General features: G+C 33.5%; 3 protein-coding genes across 4 annotated transcripts in view; 2 read left to right on the forward strand and 1 right to left on the reverse strand.

The window, feature by feature from the left end:
• The first annotated feature begins 10,589 nt into the window (after window positions 1-10,589).
• LOC125861751 (coatomer subunit zeta-1-like) overlaps window positions 10,590-24,342 on the forward strand; it is a 162,764-nt gene continuing 149,011 nt past the window's right edge. The window contains exon 1 of the mRNA XM_049541611.1: window positions 10,590-10,593. The gene's annotated coding sequence lies outside the window, so the exon portion shown is untranslated. The remainder of the gene's footprint in view (window positions 10,594-24,342) is intronic.
• Window positions 10,739-11,167, forward strand: LOC125861234 (uncharacterized). The gene has a single exon (XM_049541178.1). The coding sequence runs from the start codon at window positions 10,739-10,741 to the stop codon at window positions 11,165-11,167; it is 429 nt and encodes a 142-aa protein (XP_049397135.1).
• Window positions 18,705-24,342, reverse strand: part of LOC125861721 (cytochrome P450 71AU50-like) — a 47,908-nt gene continuing 42,270 nt past the window's right edge. For both annotated transcript variants that reach the window (XM_049541581.1, XM_049541578.1), the window contains exons 2-3: window positions 19,527-20,308; window positions 18,705-19,450 (exon numbers count right to left, since the gene is read on the reverse strand). In XM_049541581.1, coding sequence (XP_049397538.1) covers window positions 18,833-19,450; window positions 19,527-20,213 — 1,305 coding nt within the window. In that variant the 5' untranslated portion in view covers window positions 20,214-20,308 and the 3' untranslated portion in view covers window positions 18,705-18,832. The remainder of the gene's footprint in view (window positions 19,451-19,526; window positions 20,309-24,342) is intronic.

Raw genomic sequence — 24,342 nt, forward strand, 5'->3', positions numbered from 1 at the left:
AAGTTCAAGTTCAAGTTCAAGTTCAAGTTATAATTTCAAGTTCAAGTTCTAATTTCAAGTTCAAGTTCTAAGTTCAAGTTCTAGTTCAAGTTCAAATTCTAATTTCAAGTTCAAATTCTAAGTTCAAGTTCAAGTTCTAAGTTCAAGTTCAAGTTCAAGTTCTAAGTTTAACTTCAAATTCTAAGTTCAAGTTCAAGTTCAAGTTCATGTTCAAATTCTAAGTTCAACTTCAATAATAATTCAAACTAGTCCTAAATTCAAAATTCAAACTAGTCTTAAAATCACAAATTCAAACTAGTCTTAAAATCCCAAAATCTAACTAGTGCTAAAATCCTATATTCAAACAACTCCTTAAATACCCTAATTCAATCTAATCTTACAATTCCAAAATCAAACTAATTAACTCAAGAAATACCGAATTTCAAACAAACCCCAACATTAAAATTTTCATTTCACAATCAACAAACACAAACAAACAATCAAATAATCCCTAATTCAAACTAACCATCAAAAACCCCTAAATCATTCACTTACTAACTAACAATCAATCAAACTAACAATCAATAAAAAAACTAATTCAATACACTACTTAACAAATTCAATACTCAAATTTCAAGTTCTAAGTTCAAGTTCAATTTCTAAGTCTAATTCTAAGTTCAAGTTCAAGTTCTAATTTCAACATCAAGTTCTAAGTTTAAGTTCAAGTTCAAGTTCAAGTTCAAGTTCAAGTTCTAATTTCAAGTTCAAGTTCTAAGTTCAAGTTCAAATTCTAAGTTCAAGTTCAAATTCTAATTTCAAGTTCAAGTTCTAAGTTCAAGTTCTAATTTCAAGTTCTAAGTTCAAGTTCAATTTCGAATTTCAAGTTCAAGTTCTAATTCTAAGTTCAAGTTCTAATTTCAAGTTCAATTTCTAAGTTCAAGTTCAAGTTCTAATTCTAAGTTCAAGTTCTAATTTCAACATCAAGTTCTAAGTTTAACTTCAAATTCTAAGTTCAAGTTCAACTTCTAAGTTCAAGTTCAAGTTCAAGTTCTAAATTCAAGTTCAAGTTCTAATTTCAAGTTCAAGTTCTAAGTTTAACTTCAAATTCTAAGTTCAAGTTCAAGTTCAAGTTCATGTTCAAATTCTAAGTTCAACTTCAATAATAATTCAAACTATTCCTAAATTCAAAATTCAAACTAGTCTTAAAATCACAAATTCAAACTAGTCCTAAAATCCCAAAATCTAACCAGTGCTAAAATCCTAAATTCAAACAACTCCTTAAATACCCTAATTCAATCTAATCTTACAATTCCAAAATCAAACTAATTAACTCAAGAAATACCGAATTTCAAACAAATCCTAAGATACCCTAATTCAAACAAACTCCAACATTAAAATTTTCATTTCACAATCAACAAACACAAACTAACAATCAAATAATCCCTAATTCAAACTAACCATCAAAAACCCCTAAATCATTCACTTACTAACTAACAATCAATAAAAAACTAATTCAATACACTAATTAACAAATTCAATACTCAAATTTTAATTTCTAAGTTCAAGTTCAAGTTCTAATTCTAAGTTCAAGTTCAAGTTCTAAGTCTAAGTTCAAGTTCAAGTTCAAATTTCAACATCAAGTTCTAAGTTTAACTTCAAATTCTAAGTTCAAGTTCTAATTTCAAGTTCAAGTTCATGTTCAAATTCTAAGTTCAACTTTAATAATAATTCAAACTAGTGTTAAAATCACAAATTCAAACTAGTCCTAAAATCACAATAGACATAATTGATATAGTTAAACCAATAGACATAATTATTTAAGGAAGTGGGAATTACATTCAGATTTATGCTCACATTTTATAATAATCTAATACAATCAAATAAATCAGAAATTGATACGAAATATATATAGCCAAAGGATCAGTTTAAAGCATTAATTACGACATATTTTACATTGGATTCAGTAAGGTAAAAAGAATGTTAGGAGCAGATTGAAAAATAACGGGCTGGTTCTCAATCAAGACTGCACTTGATAAACAATCACTGATACAGACAGTCAAGAATTCATAAATTATTCCAAGCCTCAAGATGAACACCAACATAGGCGAATATTTCAACATAAACAAACACCATAGCATGCTAGATAATTGATTATAAACTAAGGGTCACACACATATAATTTCCAAGAACAGGCAGCCCACACATATAGTAAGAATTCGAAATCTAAAACAAAACGGTGCAACTATCTCACATTTTACAATATTCCCAGTGACATGCTTAAAATTAAAGTAAAGGAATTTGTACCTGGGATGGATCAATTAAGATCAGTCTTAAGCAATCCAAATTATGCAAAGTGTATCATTTTCGCCGGAGAAACAGGCGACTGGTGGCACTGGAGCTGCTGACGTTCGCTGGTGTTGTTGTTGCTCGCCGGCGCTAGAGCTTCGCAGTGGCTCGCTGGTCGGAGTTGCTAGTCACGCTGGCACTGCTGCTTCGCCGTGGAATCTCTGGTGGATGCTCACTGATTGGAGGTCGCCTGCCGGAGCTACTGCTTGCGCTAGCTCGCCTGGCTGCTAGTTGTTGTTGCTCGCCGGTTAGAGCTGCTGGTTGTCGTCGACGGAGGAAAAGAGAGAAAGAGGCGACGGGAAGGGGAGGAGAAGAGAGGATGACGCCGGGGCTACTGGTCACAACTGCTGCTTCTCACCGAAAATGGACGGTGATTTGAGAGAGAGGAGGAGGCACGGCGGCGGTAAGGAGAAAGAGATGAAGAATGAATTAGTTTAGGGTTGGTTCCTTTTGGTAGATTAAAATAGGAAAATAGATCTTGACTGTTGATTTAAAATAGATGTATGGCTAAGATTAACTTGGAGTGAGATGGGTGGTCAAGATTAAAAGGGATGAGTTTGATTGAAATCTGAAATAATTGCAATGAGCAAAAGGGCTAAAATTGCGACTAAATTGAAATTAGAGGCTTAACTCGAAAGAGAATTGCATAGAAAGAGGGCTAGAATTGAAATAAATTGGAATAAAATGGAATATAATTTAAATAATTTAGAGGAAGAATAAGGAAATGCTATCCGATTAATAAAATACTACATATTAAAATATTTTCACACATTATTAAAAACATCTAATATTTTAAAATATAAGTAAATTAAGTAATTATTTTGAGTTTAACTATCGACAAATATAATAATTTAAAAATAATAATATTTTTATAAATCATGCATACTAAAACATATAATTTTTTAGGCAACATTAATTTTTATGATTTGTTTTTATTTATGTTCTTCAATTGCAATTTCTTATTTTAAAAAAATAGACGTGTGCCTGTTAATTAAAAAAATTAAACATTCGCGAACGAACATAAACATTTTCAAACAATAATATTATTTTTTGATATTTCTCTGTATTTTTGCATGAAAATAAATTGACGAAAGTTCTTTGATTTTCTTTCTTAAACATTCAATCAAATTAAATAACACTACTTATTTATTTTTTCTTATCATCTAGGCTATCTAAATTTAACGTAAATACTCACTTTTAATTTTTAATATAAATCAATACTGTTGACACCCAATTTTGACCTTCCCCAATATAAATTAATCATCGAGCTTCCTAAATTCTAAACGATTTGAAATAATTAGCTTTAAAATTCAAAATAATTTTCAAGTCATTTCAAGTAGTTTTGTCATTTTTATAAATTTTAAAATAATAAATATGATATTTTTATATAATTATGTGTCTAATTAGTATATTTTATAAATATTTGAAAAATCATATCAAAAGATTTTTATTTCTTTTTAGCTAAGTGTTTTACTAACTTAGTTTAATTTAAATCATAATTACGATTTTGAATTAATTAGTTCATGTTTAAATTAATTATATTATTATCAAGTTAATTATTTTATTTCGTTAAGAATAAGAAGCTGGTAAATTAATTAATATTAAATTCATCTTATTTATTTATTTATTTATATATTTCAGCCACATTCTCCAAGTAAATCTAATTTGGTTAATTTCGAAATCCTAATCGGTTATAATTGCAATTTTTTTGGCCAAATCCTTAATTCAAAACCTAGCTATTTATTACAATTTTAACCCATTTCCCACCTTGCATCCAATTCTTTTAAAGACCAAAGTTGGGCCAACCTTTAGCCCAACTTCAGTCAGCCCAACTCCAATCATTCCCAGCCCCACTTAATTCCCAATCCTACTCCTAAATGACCCGACCCAGCCCAAAACAGCCCACACAAAATTACAGCCCACATACAATACAGATGCAGCAGCCGTACGTACAGCATCACCCTCTTTATTTTTCCAACAATTCCCAATTTCCAGCAACATACAAAAATAGCAATACTCAAAATGGTACCCCAGCTGTTCCAGCTCCTTTTCCAGCCAAAGGATTGTCCTTCCAACCGTGGGATCATGCCACGTAGCTCGTCAAGGACGTTGGGATCGATCCAAGGTGTCTATTTCCCTTTCCCCTTCCGGAATGGGCGAAATTTTCAGGAAAAGAGTGTCTCTCCTAAATGGTGAAAGGAATTCGAATTTTGAATGGAAGTTTTCACCCGAATTCCCCCCAAAATCGTGCCCTAATTCCTCCTATTTAGACCCCTCTCTTCTTCTTTGTTAAAAAGAGGAAAAAATTGGAAAAATATATGGGGAAAAAGTCGGAAAAATACAGTGAGAAGTTAGAGTAGACACAATTTACATATAAGGGGAGAGATTGAGTCTGAGAGGCTTAAATCTGAGTTTTACTCTCTCTTATTTCTGTTTATCGTTCCTCGGAGTTCATTGGAGTTTCTCTGTGGTTGTGGAAGCTTGTGGTCAGCTCTTTCTCGTCCTAGTTCCTGCTCCAGAAAAGTCCATCGAACTCCCTTTGTTGCTCTCTTTGCATCGTAGGTTGGGTAAAAACCCAACATCTTCTCCATCGAGTCAGCAATCATTTTATACAAGCTGGAAATCGAGAACAGGTGTACAGAAAAGTCCGAAAACAGGCACTATACATGCTGTATACACGGGTATACATGGCGAATATTGATATACAAGTCCAAAAAAATCAAGATACAGGTGCTGGAAGTTTGAGATGGGCTGCATACATTCGGCATATAGCCCAATATACACGAAAACGAGTCGAAATACGTATTGTATATAGCCGTATACACAGATTTTAAGTGCAAAAAGGGAGGCGAAAATGGGCCAAAAGCCCAAGGGAATTTCAGCAAGTCCAAGATTTGGGCCAAAGGCCCAAATTTGATATTCCTCTCCTTACTCTTATTTATTCTGTTATATTTGACTAACGTTTTGATTATCTTATGATTTAATTTAATTAAATTTTCGAAGAATGGTCATTTCATTTTATTTTCGAATTAAAGATATATATTTTATTACTTAGTTTTATTTTAATATTGGTCTTATCAACACTCAATCATTTCCCTCTAGTTCATTTCCCTTTAGATAAATAAAATTATAAAAAATAATAATAGTAATAAATAAGTAGCTTAAAATAAAATGAGTTTTTACTTAGTTAAAATTTTCAAAATAAGTTAAAATAAATAAGTTCTTTTATTTAATTAATTTTTTTTTCAAAGATTAGTTAAAATAAATTGAGTTCTTTACTTAGTTAAATTTTTAAAATTAGTCAAAGTCGTTAGGAATTCATTTACTTAGTTGAAATTTCAAAGTTAGTCAGAAATCACTTTTAGTCAAATCGTCGGTCAACCGCGACTTATCGGGCATTCCGAGGGCCTAACACCTTCTCGGAATATACATTGAACTTCGAACCCTGTTATTTTCAATTGATTTTATCTGTTTAAATCTTTTGAAAAAAATCTTATATTTTTTCTTGATTTTTTTTACTAAAAATTAAGTGGCGACTCTGTCCTTTTGGAAACCCAATTTCTCTTAAACTATAAGTTTAATCGGCTTTTCGAAAACTAAGTCATTTTTCCCTTTCTATATATTTTTAAATAAAACAAATACAAATAAAAAAACCAATCTTCAAAAAGACTCGACTGACTTAGTTAATAACACTACTAAAAAAGACTCTTGTTCATTGCTAATAACACTACTAAACAATGTTAAAACTCGACTGACTTTGTTAGGTTGTCAGTGATTTTAAAGAAAGAAAACCAACACAATTTCGTCGGTTATTTTTCACACAAAAATACATAACACTCTTAAAAAGAAATTATTATTTTTTAAAAAGAATTCTTTTTTGTTAATTTTTAATTTTTAAACTAAAATTAAATGACACATGTCTATTTAAAATAAGAAGTTGCAATTGAAGAATATATATAAAAATAAATAAATCATAAAAATAGTATTTCATGTTAAAATAGAACATAAAAAATGGAGTTCAAGGGTTAAAATGGAACAAGGCTAAGATAAAGTGCCAAAATGAAAAATGTGGACAAGTTAGAGGGGTTGTATATGTGTTTTGCCATATATATATATATATAAAATTTAACTACACATCAACAAAAGTTTAATTTAATAAATTTAATTTATCGATCAAGTTAATTTTATAAATTTAAATTATATACCTTCTAATTATATAAATTTAATTTTATTGATCAACAAAAGTTTATCAATATCAAATTTAATATAAATCTCCTTGAATTAATCATCGGTATTTCTTTAATTGATAATGTATTTCATATCTGAACCACTAGTATATAAGACTTGATTTGTTAAACTACTCGAGGAATATATATATAATTAATCAACGTATTTCATACTCCGATGAAGTATCCTTTACATGTCATCATAATTAGGAGGTGATCACTACACTTGACATCCATTCAAGATCGAACATATATTATAATACTATCTCGCATTTCATACTGGAATAGATTATATGTTAGCTCTTCACCTACTACATCATGACATGATATATTAAGTTTATGATTAGACGACAGACTGATAGGATTCGTACATTACTCTATAAATATAAGTATAATTATCTCCTAATTCATATCAACATAGTTTCATACTCTAAATATGGATTATAGATATTTTTTTATTTATTTCACGAATTCTAACATTTTATTTGTAAAAGTATAAAAATTGTTACACTTTTTGAACAATTAATCGTAGGTGTAAAATGAAATTTTAATATTATGCACAATAGCAAAATTATGATTAATAGGAATATTTTAAACATACCGACCTCCGGATGTCTCTTTTATTAAAAGGAATTAGATATAATAAAAAATACCGACCTCATGAGGTCGGTATCACATTAAATTTTAAGATAAATAAAAAGTAATCATGTTAATTAAATAATATTGACATCGGGAGGTCGGTATTTTATATTAAATTATTTTTAACTTATACAAAACCGTCATTCGAAGGACGATTTATTTAAAGTTAATTGAAAATATTAATTTATTACATACTATTTAATTTTACCGACATCTGGAAGTCGTTATTATAATTTTTTTTGTTTTTTATTTTACACAAAACCATTCTCCGGAAGATGATTTAAATAAAATTAAATCAAAATATTTCTCAATTTTGTTTTTTATATGGAGAAATGGGGAAAATCGCGTCTGCTAGTGCAAATATTTTTAAAAAGGCGTCGGACAACGTCTCTTTGTCCATCGCTTTTTAAAAAAAATGTTTGACCAACATTTTGACCAAAAAGCGACAGACTAAGACACATTGTCTGTCGCTTTCTTAAAATATTTGACCAGATTTTTTGACCAAGAAGCAACGGACATAAAGATGTTGTCCGTCGATAATTTATAAAACAATTAAATAATTAAAATTAATAAAAAGCGACGGACGGCGTGACCTTTTTAAATTAATAAATAATTATTTTTAATAAAAAGCGACGGACTGCGTCACTATCTATATAAAATAATTAATTAGCAAAAATACGCAAAGAAAAGCGACGGACTAAGCGATGCCGTCCGTCTCTTTTTTTAAAAAAAAATTTAAAAATTTTTTAATTAAAAAGCGACGGACTAAGAGACGCTGTCCGTCGCTTTTTATAAATGTTTGACTAGATATTTTGACCAAAAAGCGACGGACTAAGAGATGTCGTCCGTCGCTTTTTTTAAAAACTAATTAATAAAATAAAATAAATTAAAACGACGGACACGTGGTTATTGTTTAATTTATAAATAATTATTTTTAATAAAAAGCGACGGACTAAGAGATGCAGTTCGTCGCTTTTTGTAAAATAATTTTAAAAATAATTATTTTAATTAAAAGCGACGGACGACATCTCTTAGTCCGTCGCTTTTTTGGAGCAATGCTGTCCGTCACTTTTTCTTCCGTCGTTTTTTAGCTGTTTTTTAGTAGTGAATGTATATTTTACCCTTGATGAAATGATTTACAGCCACACAAATTTCTATCATTCATTTTGACTACAAGTTTTAATAGTCTTCGTTTCTTTTTTAAACTCTGTGTCGGGTCAAACTACCTCACATAAAATGGGACGGAGGGAGTATCTTAATTATAGAATGATGTTGTTCCGACTTCTTGTTCTAGTGCATTTCTTATGTATTGAGTATGATCGAGTGGAGATAAATGTTTTAGATTAACTGATAAAACATATTCTCTACACTGTTAAATGAATTGATATTCTAAATTTGGATACCATAACGATTGTTATGACATGTATATATCAATTATCATCTTGATTTATTAAAAAGTGAGATTATGAGATGAATCAATTATGTTTGGTAGAATGAATGATAATAATTTTGTCATAAATGTATTCTCAATTTATACAATACATGATTTGGTATATAGAGTTTAAATTTATACACATAATATACCTCTAAACTTTGAGAAAAAAAATCAAATATATATATCCAGATGAATTTTATTTTGGAAAAATTACTTAAATACACAACTTATTTTAGTATATTCTCTAAAATTCCTATCGTTTGAAAAAAGTTATAAAAATTCCTACTCTCTCATATTCTCGTATACATCACTTTACGCGTTGTATCGGGATGTTGAATGCTGTATCCGAAATTGAGATGTGATGTATCCAAAATTGAGATATGATGTATTAAAAAGTTGATAGATGTAACTGAAAGTGAGACGCGATGTATCGGGACATTTTGGGATGTATCCGGATTCTATCCAATTTAATAGATTTTTGTAATTTGGAATTTAAAAAATATTTCAAATTTTAAGAGGTTTCTTACCTCACGCAACCCCTACCGCCCTACTCATTATCCCCCAAGTAAAAAGTTGCTTTTGAAAAATATTTCAATTTTTTTTAAAAAAAAATCTTTACACCCATTGCCCCCAACAAGGGCACCGCCACCCAGGCTACCTGCTCCCCCGCCACACTCTCAATTTTTATTTTTAAAAAATAAATTATTTTAGAAAAATATTTCAAATTTTAAAAATTTTCATTTTTACCCACTCGTAGGCCATTTCCAAAATAATTCATTCTTTAAGTGAGGTTTGAGTGCTTAGGAGACTCGGGTTCTGCACCTCACAACAACATTATTCTGCAATAATGGTGATTGGCGGGAGGTAAGTCGATTCACTATTTTCGCTACAATTTTACTCTAAAGGTGAATGTAAAAATGTATTTTCTAATTTTCGGATCTATAATTTTTTAATTTTAATGCAAATTAGTGTCAGAAATCATAAGGAAACAAATTTTTCTAACATTTTCGTGACTTAGTGTATGATTTTCAGGTTCTAATATGGTGAAAATGAACGGGTCTGCAAACGGGTCAAAAGGACCCGCTAAAGGTAGAAGACGATCTTCCGGCATTTTGTCAAAATAACTCCACTGTGAGTCTCTCAAATAAGCGACCAAGAAGACACCGACATGAGGAAGATATGCTAGACTTTGCATCTTAGTCCCCCTCTCTAAACAATTACCTAAAGATATTCTAATAGGATCACACCTCCAAAACATACATTATGAACCCTCCACACCCTTATGTACCCATTGTGGTTGACTTGGTCACCTAGTTCACACTTGCCGGTACAAACCTTCTAATATACCATCCACGTCCAGCAACCTTAACGAACCAAAAACTCACCAGAACAACCCAAAAAATGAGCAAGATGAAAGCTTAGGATGGACAACAGTGGTATATCCAAAAAGAAAAAAAACGGAGTTTATTCAAAAGCATGCATGAGGAAAATAACCAATCCCCCAACCCTCCATATCCCATAATCAACCCCACTAGACAACAAATGACAAGCAATAACATTAGTAGCATACTGGAATAGCAAAAAAAATCAAACACCTAGCAAAAGCCAAACCAATGAAACCAAAAACGACAACACGTGTTCAATGCCATTAACATGTGAAAATGACATGGACACGTCAGTAGAATGTGAGAACATAGGACATGTGAAAAAAATCGTCTCCAAATTCTCCGGATCCCCTATAGACTATGTGGAAAAAAATAGCCCCACACACTTAAATAGAGCAAATGACATAAACTATCCTAGTAGGTTTAAAATAGTCCTTTAACTATACAATTGACGGATATGGTCCTTTAACTATCCACCCTTTTGTTAAGTTTGATTTCCATCCACTTTTTTTAAAATAACTGTTAGTTAACACCATTAAGTCAATCTGTCCGTATACAACCATCCAAACAAAGTGTAAATCCCAACAGAAAGAAGAATATGAGTTAATGATACTGATCTCTCCACGCCTCTGTTTCTTGCTTTTCTGTGAGGATAAGACAATTAAGAAGAAGAAGAAGAACCAAAACGAAAGATTGAGACAAATAAAGCATCAAATTCGATAGAATCCATGGCGATGGGAAATGGGTTTAACCAAGAAACTAGAACTGGAGCATTTTTCATGGCCACACTGCTCATTTGGGTTTTCTCAGTTTTGTGGGGAATACTAATTAACAAGCTCAAGGAACTGTTCCCAATCGCTCTGGGATTCATTTTCTACCAATCGGCCAATTGGGTCATCCCCAAATTGCTGCGAAACCGCGATCCCCTATTTGTCAACACTTGTGTATCTCTTCTCCATTCATCCACTACATCTGCTTCAGTGCTCTTCATTTTGGTCAATCAGTTGATGATTTCAAATGGGGTAAATGTAAATCAGATGTTTGAACATTCACAACTTGTTGAACATACATGGCCATGGGCGTTTACAACTTTATGCTTTTCGTGTGGTTATTTTGCTTATGATCAATTGGATATGCTCCTAAATCGATTGACTTAACGGTATTAACTAACAGTTTTTTTAAAAAGTGGATGGAAACCAAACTTGACAAAAGGGTGGATAGTTAAAGGACCATATCCATCAACTGTATAGTTAAAGAACTATTTTAAACCTACTAGGATAGTTTAGGGACCATTTATGTCATTTGCTCCACTTAAATACAACAAACCAAAAAAACCTAGAAACTACTCCCACATCAACCTACAAAGCTAGTACTACCAACACCACAATCCTATCAACAAATACACATCAAGAAAATCCCCTTATTTTTGGAAAAATCAGTATCGACCAAACTGAAACTACCTACCTCCACTAATACTAAACCAAACTCAAAAACACATGTTCAAAAAGAACTGAATGAAATGGAGACTATTCATAAGATAGACAATGAGATCATGGAAAATCAACAAGGACACAATTTCACTTTTGAAGCAAAATCAGACCGTATGATTAAGACTAGTACACGTACGCCAAATAGTAAAAAAGGACAATAAAATCATAGAGTACAGGTAGGAAAGATATCAAAAGCCAATTAGATAAGACTGATGAAAACACTATAAACACTACCCCAACTTCCTTTCTTCACACAAACGAAATCAAATCTGCACTAGCAATGCCTCAATTCAGCAACCAACTACTTCACCTCCACCACCAAAACTCTTCCCAACGCCAAAATTTCCGACCAATAATGACCAATACCAACATCCATCCCCTCCACAATCAACAAACCCCGCCCTTTCCTCAATTCCCAATCCAAAGTCACCACCAGTTCGAGAACATCCCACCACTAGGTTTTATCGTCCCTTATTCAACACCAGGCCACTCAAGAATTGAGGGAAGAGGTACTAAACATTCTAGATCCTTTCACTCAAACACTGCACTTGAAGGAACCTTTGACGCTGGAGATGCAAAAAGATATCGAAAGGAAATACATAATAATAATACCGCACCAAGTGAAGAAGGCCTCCATAAACATACGTTACCACAATCTGTCCAACAAAATGACATATATGATACTAGCTATACCATCGTCTCAAAACAATCTGGGAGCAACAATGGTAAATATGAAGGACAATCATCCAACAGTAAACCTGGATATGACATTGATACTAGGAGGGAGCTCGAGCACTCAAGAAGACCCTTTAATGAAGATACTACTTTGGAATTGTAGAGGTGCCCACAACGCAAGCTTCATGACCAACTTGCGTGCTTTGGTTGAACTAAACAAACCTACTTGCTCTATCCACTTTTATTTGTCATGTTGCGCTTTTCGAAAGTCAATTTGACTAATTTTTAAAGTTAAATTAGATTACGTTAATTCGTTATTTTTTTAAAAAAATTAGATATTCAAAAACTATACGAAAAGTACTATAAGTTGCATTTTTTACATATCAATATGATGAAAATATACATCGTAAAATGTTGGTCAAAATTTTTATTATTTAACTCTAAAAAAGGAAACCATGACAATTAATTGTGGATGGAGGGAGTACTATTCTAGCACTTACATAAACTAGGATGGAGGATCACAATAAAATACTCCAAGCTCTGGATTTCACTGATGTTATACAAGTCCCGGCGATTGGCTACTCAGGCGGGATCGCGCTACTCTGGAGGAACACGGAGTTAACAATAGAGCCATTTGTACTCACTGATCAGGAGATACATGCTTCTATTGAGTTAAGACCTTCAATTACTAAATGGATGTTTTCTATTATTTATGCTAGAAATAGTTATAACCTGAGGAAAACACTCTGGGAAAACTTACGAAATATTACCAAAAAAATTGATGGACAGTGGCTAGTTTGTGGTGACTTTAATGAAATTACAAATGCTTCTGAAAAGTTTGGGGGAAGACCTATTAACAATAACAAAAGCTCTTGTTTCATAAATTGTTTAGATGATATGGGTATGATTGATTTTGGTTTTACTGGGCAAAAATATACTTGGACGAACAAGCATAAAAATAACAAAACTATTATCATGGAACGACTGGATCGTTTCCTTAGTAATCATGATTGGTTAAAATTATTTCCTGATTCTAATGTACAACATCTTCTGCGCACCCACTCTGACCACTGCCCTGTTTTATTGAATTGTTTAAGAAGACAAGCAAATGTTAGTAAAATTTTTAGATTCGAAACCATGTGGCTACGATATCTGGATTTCCCTAACGTAGTTAGTAGCAATTGGAAAAATAATGGAAACTGCAATAATGCCCTAGAAAGATTCACTGTCTCTCTAAAAGTGTGGAATAAACAATTTTTTGGTAATATCTTCCATCAAAAGAAGACTAATCTAAAAAGAATTAATGGAATCCAGAATATGGATACCACACAAAAAAAAAACATCACATAGAGCTGGAAAACATGCTAATAAAGGACTATAACGAGATTCTAAAAAGAGAAGAAGACTTCTGGAAAATTAAATCTAGAGTGCTTTGGCTAAATGAAGGCGATGCAAATACTAAATTTTTTCACATATCGACAACTAATAGAAGAAGGAAAAACAATATCTTGGGACTAAACGATACGGTTGGAAATTGGACGTATGAACAAACGTTATCAACGATACTATTTATTAATACTTCAAAAATATTTACACCACGGATTTGGATAAGAGCTACTGGACTACCCCTACTATCTACAGTAATGCTTTATCTATTGAAGATAGGGCTAACATAGGGAGACCCCTAGAAAAAGATGAAATTAAAAATGTAGTCTTTTCCTTCAAACCTCTTAAATCCCCGGGTCCGGATGGACTGCACCCTTTATTCTTCCAAAAATATTGGGAAGACACGAAAGAAGCTGTAGTTAATACGTGCATGGATATTTTCCGAACTCATACTATTCCCAGTGAACTTAACAAAACCTTTATATGCCTTATTCCAAAAATAAAAAATTCAGAACAAATTAATCACTATAGACCTATTAGTTTATGTAACACTATATACAAATCTATCACAAAAATCTTAGTTAACAGAATCCGACCCTATCTAGATAAAATTATAAGCCCGCAACAGTGTAGTTTTATTCCTGGAAGGCATTCAGTGGATAACGCTATAATAGTTCAAGAAGCCATTCATTCTTTTCAAAAATCTAAAGGTAAATTCGGTAAAATGCTTTTAAAAATCGACCTCGAAAAAGCCTTTGATAGACTAGAATGGTCATTCATAATGCAGTCGTTGAAGATCTTGAATTTCCCAAAAAACATTATCGACATTATCATGTCTTGTATATCCACCTCTTCTATATCCATACTAGTAAACGGTAAACCTACAAACTACTTCCTTCCGACTAGGGGTATTAGGTAGGGAGACCCTCTATCACCATATATTTTCATCATTTGCATGGCTCTAGGGATGAACTATCCTCCCTTATGAATATTCGCCAAACAAATAAGATTGGAATTAAAGTATTTAGGATTCCCAATCACAAACCACCATCCTAAAAGTTCCGACTATCAATATATTATAGACCATATGAATAATAAACTTAGTGGCTGGAAAACTAGGTTCCTAAACTTAGCAGGTCAGACTACCTTAATTAAATCAGTCCTTGCTACCATCCCTACGTACGTTATGCAATGCAACCTTCTTCCGCAATCAACCCTTAATCATATAGATTGCATTCAAAGAAACTTTCTGTGGGGTTCATCACTAGAAAAAAGAAAACTCCATTTGGCTAATTGGGACTTGGTGACTAACCCTACTGAAAAAGGGGGACTAGGACTTCAAAAAACTAACGGAAAAAAATTTCGCCCTCTTGGCAAGTTTAAATTGGAGGTTTCTTACAAAAAAGGGTCATCTATGGAATAAAGTGCTCTCAGCAAAATACAAGAATAGGAGTCTAACATCCAAAATTCATTGCTATACTTATGACTTATATTTGGAAAAGCATGGCAAAACTTATCAACTTTTCCAGGAAGGAATTTCTTGGAATATAGGAAATGGGAATATAAATAAGTCAGATCGAAATGTCCGAGTAAACCATTTGCTAAAAAATAATACATGGGATTTCTCACAAATCTCTTTTGAAATTCCTGAAAATATTAGAAATCATATTATAAATACTTACATCCAGCAATCAACTAACACAAACGATGACACTTTATACTGGAATAAAAATAGCAACGGAAATTTTAGTACGAGAAGCGCCTATGAATTATTCCTCTCAAAATATAATCTCACTACCACTAGCTTCAAACATGAATGGGTCTGGAAAATTAAATCAGTTAACAAACTTAAATTCTTCTTGTGGACTGTTCTCTCAAATAAACTACCGACCTTCTCGGCATTGTATTAAATAAACATTACCACATCGAAGAACTGTCGCTCATGTCCAAATTCTGAAGAGGACACTAAACATATCTTTGCTATCTGCCCTGATGCACAATTCATATGGAATAAATTTAACATAACTTTTAACAACTCGGATTTTCACGAGAATATGTATCAGTTATGTACCTCCACAAATTACAGTACCCTAAACAATCACCTCACGGTGCCCATATCTATCCTCACACCAGTCATTCTTTGGAATATCTGGGAAATTAGAAATAATAAGCTCTATAAAAACCAAAACATCAGTAGGTATCCCAATACCATTCATAGTATTAATTTTCAAGCAATGGAATATTATCATCTAGCTTATACCCCACCGAAGATAATTCCGAGACATATGGTCCCTGTAGCTTGGCATAGACCTCCAGAATGAGTATTAAAACTAAACATTGATGGCTCCTTTGAACAAAACACTACTAATGGAGGCATAGGGGGTGTAATAAGGGATCATTTCGGAAAATGGATTACAGGGTTTACTTGCAAAATCAAAGCACATAATGCACACCATGCAGAAATACTAGCGCTACTACATGGTTTGAATCTGGCAAAAAGATTAAATTTAGCTCACTTGCAGGTGAAAACGGACTCGCAGGTATTATTAAATAATCTAAACAATAACTCTCGTGTATACTCACATATATATGCGGATTGTAGGGCCATCCTACAGCAGATGGGGAGAACAACAATGGAGCACATATCAAGGGAAGCTAATATAGTAGCGGACCTACTTGCAGTACATGGGAGGAAAACCAAGGACCCAAATATATGTATAGGGCAACTATATGTTTTTGACGCATCTCCTTCATTAGTATCATCTGCATTAGAAAGAGATGCCATGGGAACTACATCGCTTAGATTAGTTCCTCTTTTGTATGTATAAAACTACTATGATTATGAATAAATAAATCCTCCCGTTCCTAAGCAAAAAAAAAAAAAAAAACTTTTTGGTGAAAAAAAAAGTCTTTTCAATTAATGACACGGTGGTTAGTCTTGTCCAATTAATATAATAATGTATTTCTTTTATTAAATATTGATTTGAATGAGGTAGTGATACATTTGATAAAAAAATAATGAATTTGGTGAATATAAATAGTAAATTAAGAATTGATTTGAAATAAAATTAATTTTATATTGGTGAAAATAATTGTTATATAAGATATAAAAAGTAATGATATGAATTATAAATTTAATTTACATATGAAACAAACTGCTAGTAGATATATATAAATTAAATGTGAGTTTATTTTACAAAATATAAAGTTGTGGGTCAAATTTTGTATTTGAAAAATCCCAAATTATGATTTGAAATTTCCAAATCATAATTTTTAGAGAATTTGAATTTCATCTAATGATATGAAATTAATGTAAAATCGCATGTCCAAACGCTGGTTTCATATCATGATATGAAATTGCTTGTCCAAATGCCTACTTAATGTATAGTTGAGTTATATTCAACCTTTTAGTGTACCATGGTGTATAAGTCAGCGTATATCTCATGTATAGATATGTTATATTGTATAGTCAGTGTATACAACTTTCTATGACTTTTAGCAATCTATATTGATAGTCAGTGTACACAACTTTCTATTACTTTTTTGCAACTTATATTGTATAGTTAGGTTATACTTTTTATGACTTTTGACTATTTTTTACGTAAATAAAAACATGAGTATATTTGTTGTAAATCAATTACTTTATTATATATATTTGAAAGTATCTCCTTTTGTTTTTGCTGACATATTGTTTTTGAGTTAAGTGTACAAGATACACTTAAATGATTCATTTTTTTTTAGTTTTATACTTAAACTGTTAAGAGTGTGAGAATCACATCTAAACCATCACAGATTAGTTTGAGAAACACACCTCCATGCTAACTAGACCTTGAATTTTCATCTACGTGGCTTTTTTTTTTCCAGACACTTTTTAAAAAAAACATATATTTTCAATTGATATTCAAAGAGTGAAGTTATGTATTACTATATACAATTTCAGTTGGGATTGTTACATATGTTAGTTATGTGTTGTCATTTTTTGTCACGGTACATGAAATTGTTTCCATGGAAAATACTTACCAAGATTTAGTAGAGTTAAATAGAGCTCTTGGGGTTGTTGGGGTATTCAAAAGAGTGAGAATTGAGAAAAGAAACTCAAAATAGTATTTTTATACAATTTGAAAATAAAATAAAATATACAATTAGGATACACTGATATACAGATTTGTATATAAAGATATACGGATCATACATGTACTATGAGTCGTGGTTTGACTCCTGGTTGTGTGGGTCAATTTCGAAACTCTTTGAAGTTTTCCGCCGGTCGAAGTACGGATCGTACTCTCAACATAAGAGTTGTATTGATGAAATTTTTAAATTAGAATGTCTTTGGCAAAACAATCATAACTTTTATTCTAGACTCAGATTTACAAATGGTTGGTGATGTTCAAAAGAAGACTCAAAGACCTTTAATGTGACGGGTAATGAGACACATAACTCCTCATAGTATAAGAGATATGTTTGTTTGAAGTTGACCCTTGCATTATCTTATGCAAAAACTTAATTGATAGAGAATCTTTGAACTCGACTTAGTGTTAGAGGTTCCTTATGACCCTAATTCACATACAATATACTTCCCACACTTAGAAATTTATCTTATTACCTAGTAAATCATCCGTAAGAGTCTATAGACATATAAAGAATTGTTCAGGTCTTAGCTTAGAAATTTTTGGAGTATTACAATAGTACTCAATAAGCCCTTAGGACAAGACAGAGGTATGTTACTATTGATGAAGGAATTCAAGACAAGGGGAAGATTTGTTAATTATGTCTTGAATTCTTTCCTTGTATATTTTAGCAAACTCATAATCTGTATTGGTTTAAGAGATCCTTTGTCCTAATAGATTTGAGAAATTATACATTGTCGTTCTAGGATTGGGAGAACCTTTTACTTATAGTTTTGAGATATAGGGGATGTAGTTGGGGATTCTAAAGCATAGTGGAAAACTATCTATGCTCTTGTGTGGGAGGATTAGGCCTAGCCGAACCTCATTAAGTCCTTGTGTTATTTTTCTTCTTTTTTTTCTTTATTTGTGATTGTGTGCCAGCTAGTTAACCCATGATATTTCAGCAACGTATTCCGTATTAAATTGTGAAATGAATAAATTTTTTATTAGCTCCACAAATACCAAAGAGAAAAACAAATTACAAGGAGTGTAGTCTGAGAGATAGCCATGACCAGTAAAGCAAAGAAGAAACGGTTTTCATTGCACATATCTAATTTAATTAAGGCCAACTATTTCAGCCAACTCCATATTGTATCGTTTGAGATTAAGCATTGATTTTTAGTCTATAAGTAGGAATAGCCATTAAATGATTTGCTCTGCTTGTTGCTAACCCAAAGTGCTCCTCAACATCCAATTCACAAGGCTGCATACCATTTGGAAGCTCCCAATCAAAGCAATGCACCAGTTGTGCAACTATAAGTTGGACAAGGACAATTGCCAACTGCATTGCAGGGCAACTTCGTCTGCCTGAGCCAAATGGTAAAAGTTGGAAGTCATGTCCACGAATGTCTATACTGCTCCCAGCAAACCTCTCGGGCAAAAACTTTTCAGGTTCAGGCCAAATATTTGGATCCCTTTGAACAGCATAATAGTTAATCATGATCCGGGATCCTTTTTGAATGTGGAAGCTATTGACTACACAATCTTCCATGGCCTCATGAGGCGCTAGTGGCGCTACGGCATGCAGCCTCAAGCCCTCCTTTACAACCATGTCTAAGTAGTTCAAATTCTCCAAGTCTGATTCTTTTATCATTTTTTCAAGGCCTACCACTTGTTCCAACTCTTTTTGGAGTTTTTTCATCACATGAGGGTGCCGAAGAAGCTCTGTCAGTATCCATTCTATAGCTGTTGCTGAAGTGCCCATTGCTGCAACTAACATATCCTGTTATAGAAAGCGGAAATTAGTACAAACAAACCTAATAATAGAAGAACATAAATGGGATGACGACATAACGTACGAAGAGTATAGCTTTTATATGGCTACGGCCAAATTGAAATTCTGCTTCTCCTGATTGCATAATGTCCAACATGGTGTTAACAAAGTCTTTGAATTGCTTCTGGTCACCAGACTGGACATGTTCATCGATTATCTTCTCAAGAAAGTCATCAAACACTTTTGAAAGATCCTTGAGCCGGCGAGTGAGTCCCTGGAGATCAATTACACCGAGGAAGGGGAAAAAATCTCCAAGATTTGGTGTTGCTGCTAATTCGTCAACTTCTTTGACAAGAGCTTTGAATCCCCTCTTGTCCAAATCTTCATCCATGTACTTCTTTCCAAACACCATCAAGCAAGTCAAGTCAGCATTCAAAGACGAAATCTTTGCACTAAGATCAACAACAACGCGATGATCACAAGTTTCATTTTTAAGTGATTTGATCATAAGCTCAACTTGTTGCCTTCTCATAGATTGAAATGAATTGATCTTTTGGTTACTGAAAAGGTGCTGAGTGCACAATTTGTTCATGTTACGCCAGTATGGTCCATGCTTTGCGGATATCATATTTCTCTGTCCATATGCCAAATAATAAGCTGCCTCATTATGAGGTCTACTAGCAAAGATATGATCATATGTCTTGAGGAACTTCTCTGCTGTGTCTGCAGACGAGACAACAATTGTAGGTACTAGTCCCAGTCTAACATACATAAGAGGACCATGTGTTTTTGCTAGTTTTAGGAAATCTTGGTGTGGATTTTTTCCTAACAAGTGAAGATGTACAATAATGGGAAGTCCTTTTGGACCTGGAGGATACCTTTTCCTATTCTGGATATTGTTTAGCAACTCATAAAAGGCATACACAATAAAAACAACCACTAGCGTTGCCCATATCAAAGCCATGCCTAATACTTACTAATTGAAAGGGTTTAGAGATTTCAATCATATAATGGCTGGCACCATTCAAAAAATCAATGCACTATTTGGTAATGTTAGAAATTATTTTTTGGAAAATGTTTTCCCAAATTAATGTGAAGGAGACATCCACATTAATTTTTGTTATGGAAAAGTGACTTATCTTTTGGTGGATCATGGTGCTTTCAAACAAAGTCAGAAGATAAAGCATCAATCATCTCACAAGATTTTTCATATGGAAAATGACTTGTATGTACACTAATAAAAGAACAGGGCAACTTGCAATTTAGGGACGAAGTTTGTAGCATTTTTTATTTATGAAAATACAAAATTTCAAAGCTTGTTTGAAAAAGAACGACGGAAGTGAAAAGTACTGGGCTCCATTTGTATAAGCTACTTGCTGTTGGGAAAGACAAGACACTAACAAGAATGTCAGACAGGATAGCAGCGGAATAATACCCAAATCTAAACTTTCCCTTTCAATTTGAACCAAGAGAAGACAAACCAAATCAAGCAATATGAAGAATGGACAGCAAGTATATCAATCAAACTAAAGCAACAAGATAAGAATAACCCAATCACACAAGACACAACGATTTACGTGAAAAACCCTTCGATGTGAAGAGTAAAAAACCACAGGACCAAAAGCTCCACTATAAACACCAAGAGTTACAAAATTGTTCTCCAAAATTGGCCACAAAACAAGTGCCAAACAACGAGCAACAACAAATCAAGATTGCACTAAAACTAGAGAATTAAAGAAGAGATTTCACCCAAAAACGCGCTACTGTTCACGCCCCAAAATCAGAAGCTACAGATCTCTAAATCCGATCTCCACCGTTGAATTGCAAGAACCAGATGCTGAGAACTCCCAGTTCAAATTTGAGCACAATCCAACGGTTAACAAAGCGGCAAAATCTGTTTGAAGCGGACTGCCTGAGCAGAAAATTTCCAGAAGCAAAAAGGGGATTTTTTCTCTTTTTCTCTCAATCTCTAAAACGAAACTCTCTTGATTTTTATCTCTTGTGTTTCTGAAAATAAGACCAAATAAGCCTTATATATGCCACATAATATTTTGGGTTATGGGCTAAAGTGGGCTAGTCCTAATAAGACTTTTATTTATCCACGTAGGAAGGGAAAAAAGATCCTAAACCCAACACTTGCAAGCTACATGTTTGATAGTGAACCCTAGGAATAAGTTGCTATAAGGCTTTCTAATAACTACTTGAATTATGTGCGAGTTATTTGTTGTAAGAGTATTACATGAACATCAACAATTTAGTGCATTCCTAACATTTACTTGTTTTCTTTAATAATTTTAATGTTGTCAATTCTAACATAATGAACAAATAGATTTGGGAAGCCATTAGCACTTTTATTTATCAATTCAAGATCAAAAGTTTGATAGATTTAGTGAAGCGTAGTTGGGAAAATAAGAGCCTCTATGACGCCCTGCCCTATATTCACGAGTAATGCTATCGAATGGAGTAAAAAAACCTTTGGGAATATCTTTTTAAAGAAAAAGAAAATCCTAGCTAGATTAGAGGGTATCCAAAATTCCTACGCCTTTCCCACCAGCTCCTTTCTTCAGAATCTTGACATAAACCTCCGTAAGGAATATAATGATATTCTTAAAATGGAAGATGAGTACTGGAAACTGAGATCGCGCATCAATTGGCTGGCTAATGGCGATGTGAATACTAAATTCTTCCACTTATCGGTTGTAAACAGAAGAAGAAGAAACAGAATTGCTTTCTTCAAAGATGACAATGATAACTGGATTACGAACCCCTCTAGAATTGTTGATCACACCTTCAACTACTTCTCTAATTGTTTTACTTCTGAAGACCATTCTCTCTCTAACCTGAGACACATTCAATCCTCTCCTATCAGTTTTCATAAGCTTGACCTCTCCAATATGGATCGTCCCCTGCAGGACTATGAAATAATTCAAGCTCTTTTCTCCTTCAAACCGTTCAAAGCTCTAGGGCCTGATGGCATACACCCACTTTTTTTTCAATCCCAATGGAAAGTAGTGGGTAATTCTGTCATCGAAAGCTGCCAGCAAATCTTTAAGACCCTTCTATGCCTCATACGTAAGTTCCCTAATGCTAACCATCTGAAGAACTATAGGCCTATTGGTCTATGTAATACCATCTATAAAATCATTGCGAACCACCTCAATAATCTTATCAGTCCCTGCCAAACTAGCTTTCAGAAGGGGAGAAGAGCTTGCGATAATGCCATCCTTATTCAGGAACTAATGACGCACCTTAACAAGAGCAAGAGTAAAAAAGGTTACGTTATGCTCAAATTGATCTCGAAAAAGTGTTTGATTGTCTTGAATGGTCTTTCGTTTTCTCTACTTTAAGTTCCCTCCGAAATTTACCAAACTCATTATGAGTTGCATCTCCACTTCGAATATTTCTGTCCTCGTAAATGGAACCCAAACTAACTACTTCTCCCCTTCTAGGGGAATAAGGTGAGGAGACCCCATGTCCCCTTATATCTTTATCCTTTGCAAGGAGCTCCTGTCGAACTACATTAATCATCAAGTCGACATCCTCCGATGGGAGCCTATCTCCCTGTCAGCTAACAGCCCTCAATTCTTGCATCTATTCTTTGTAGATGACTTAACTTTAATTTCTCGGGCAACCCAAAAGTCGATCAATACCATGTATGAATGTATGTCTGCTTTTTGTGAACTGTCTGGACAAAAAATAAATGTTGCTAAGTCCAAATCCATTTTCTCTTCATGCTGTGATAACGTCTCTAGGAACCTTGTGCAAGACTGCTTTCGTATTACTCCATCTTCTGATTTCGGTAAATATCTTGGCTTCACCATCCTTAACAGTAATCCTAGAGCTGCTGACTTTCATTATATCCTCGACAACATGAGGAAAAAATTTTCCATTTGGAAGGTGAACTTTCTGACCACTGCAGGACGCATCACTCTTGCTAAAACTACCCTTAATGCCATTCCGGCCTACGCTATGCAATACTTCCAACTTCCTATGAAGATTTGTAACACTATGGATAAAATTCAACGCGATTTTCTTTGGGGTTCCACAACCCACAAAAGAAAGTTCCACTACACTGCTTGGGAGAAAGTGACCTCCCCGAAAGATTGTGGAGGCCTAGGCTTACAAAAAGCAGACACCAAGAACAAAGCTCTCCTGACCGGTCTTGCTTGGCGCCTCATTACGGACCATTGGGCCAAAACCTTAATCATGAAGTATAAATCTCGAACTATTGCCCCTTCCCATTCCTTTATATGGAAAAACACTCTTCTTGGGAGTAATATTTGCTCGAAAGCAATTGCCTGGACTCCGACTAGAGGGCAGATTATTAATGTTTGGCATCACCGTTGGATACCCAACACCCCTGCCCTTAAAACTATCCTCCAGGGCTCTCTGAATCAAGGTGAAGATCATCTTACTGTTTCCTCTTTATGGAATGACACCTCCTGGGACTGGTCTAAGATATCCTTTAACATCCCTCTAGATATCGTTCAAAAAGCTTCTAAGATTCAGCTCAATAGGAACCTCGGGGAATGGGACATTCCTTACTGGTCTTGTAATAGTAATGGCATTTTTACAACCAAATCGGTGTACGGTATCCTAAACCCCAATCCTAACATTACTTTCCCTTTCGCGTGGATCTGGAAACTCCACACGATAGAAAAACATAAAGTCTTCCTTTGGCTTTGTGCTCAGGGGCGCTTGCCTACCCACGCTTATCTTCATCATATTGGTATTGATATTGACCCTTTGTGCCCAGTTTGTTCCCTGGCTCATGAAACCATTGAACATGTTTTCTTGGAGTGCTACATTGCAAAAAAAAAAAATTGGCTGGATTTGGGCATAAATATCTCCCATTTACTTCATCATAATGACGAGCTGCACTGGCTTCTGCTTCTTTCTCA

Source organism: Solanum stenotomum, chromosome 4 (assembly GCF_019186545.1).
Source record: "Solanum stenotomum isolate F172 chromosome 4, ASM1918654v1, whole genome shotgun sequence".
Lineage (NCBI taxonomy): Eukaryota > Viridiplantae > Streptophyta > Magnoliopsida > Solanales > Solanaceae > Solanum > Solanum stenotomum.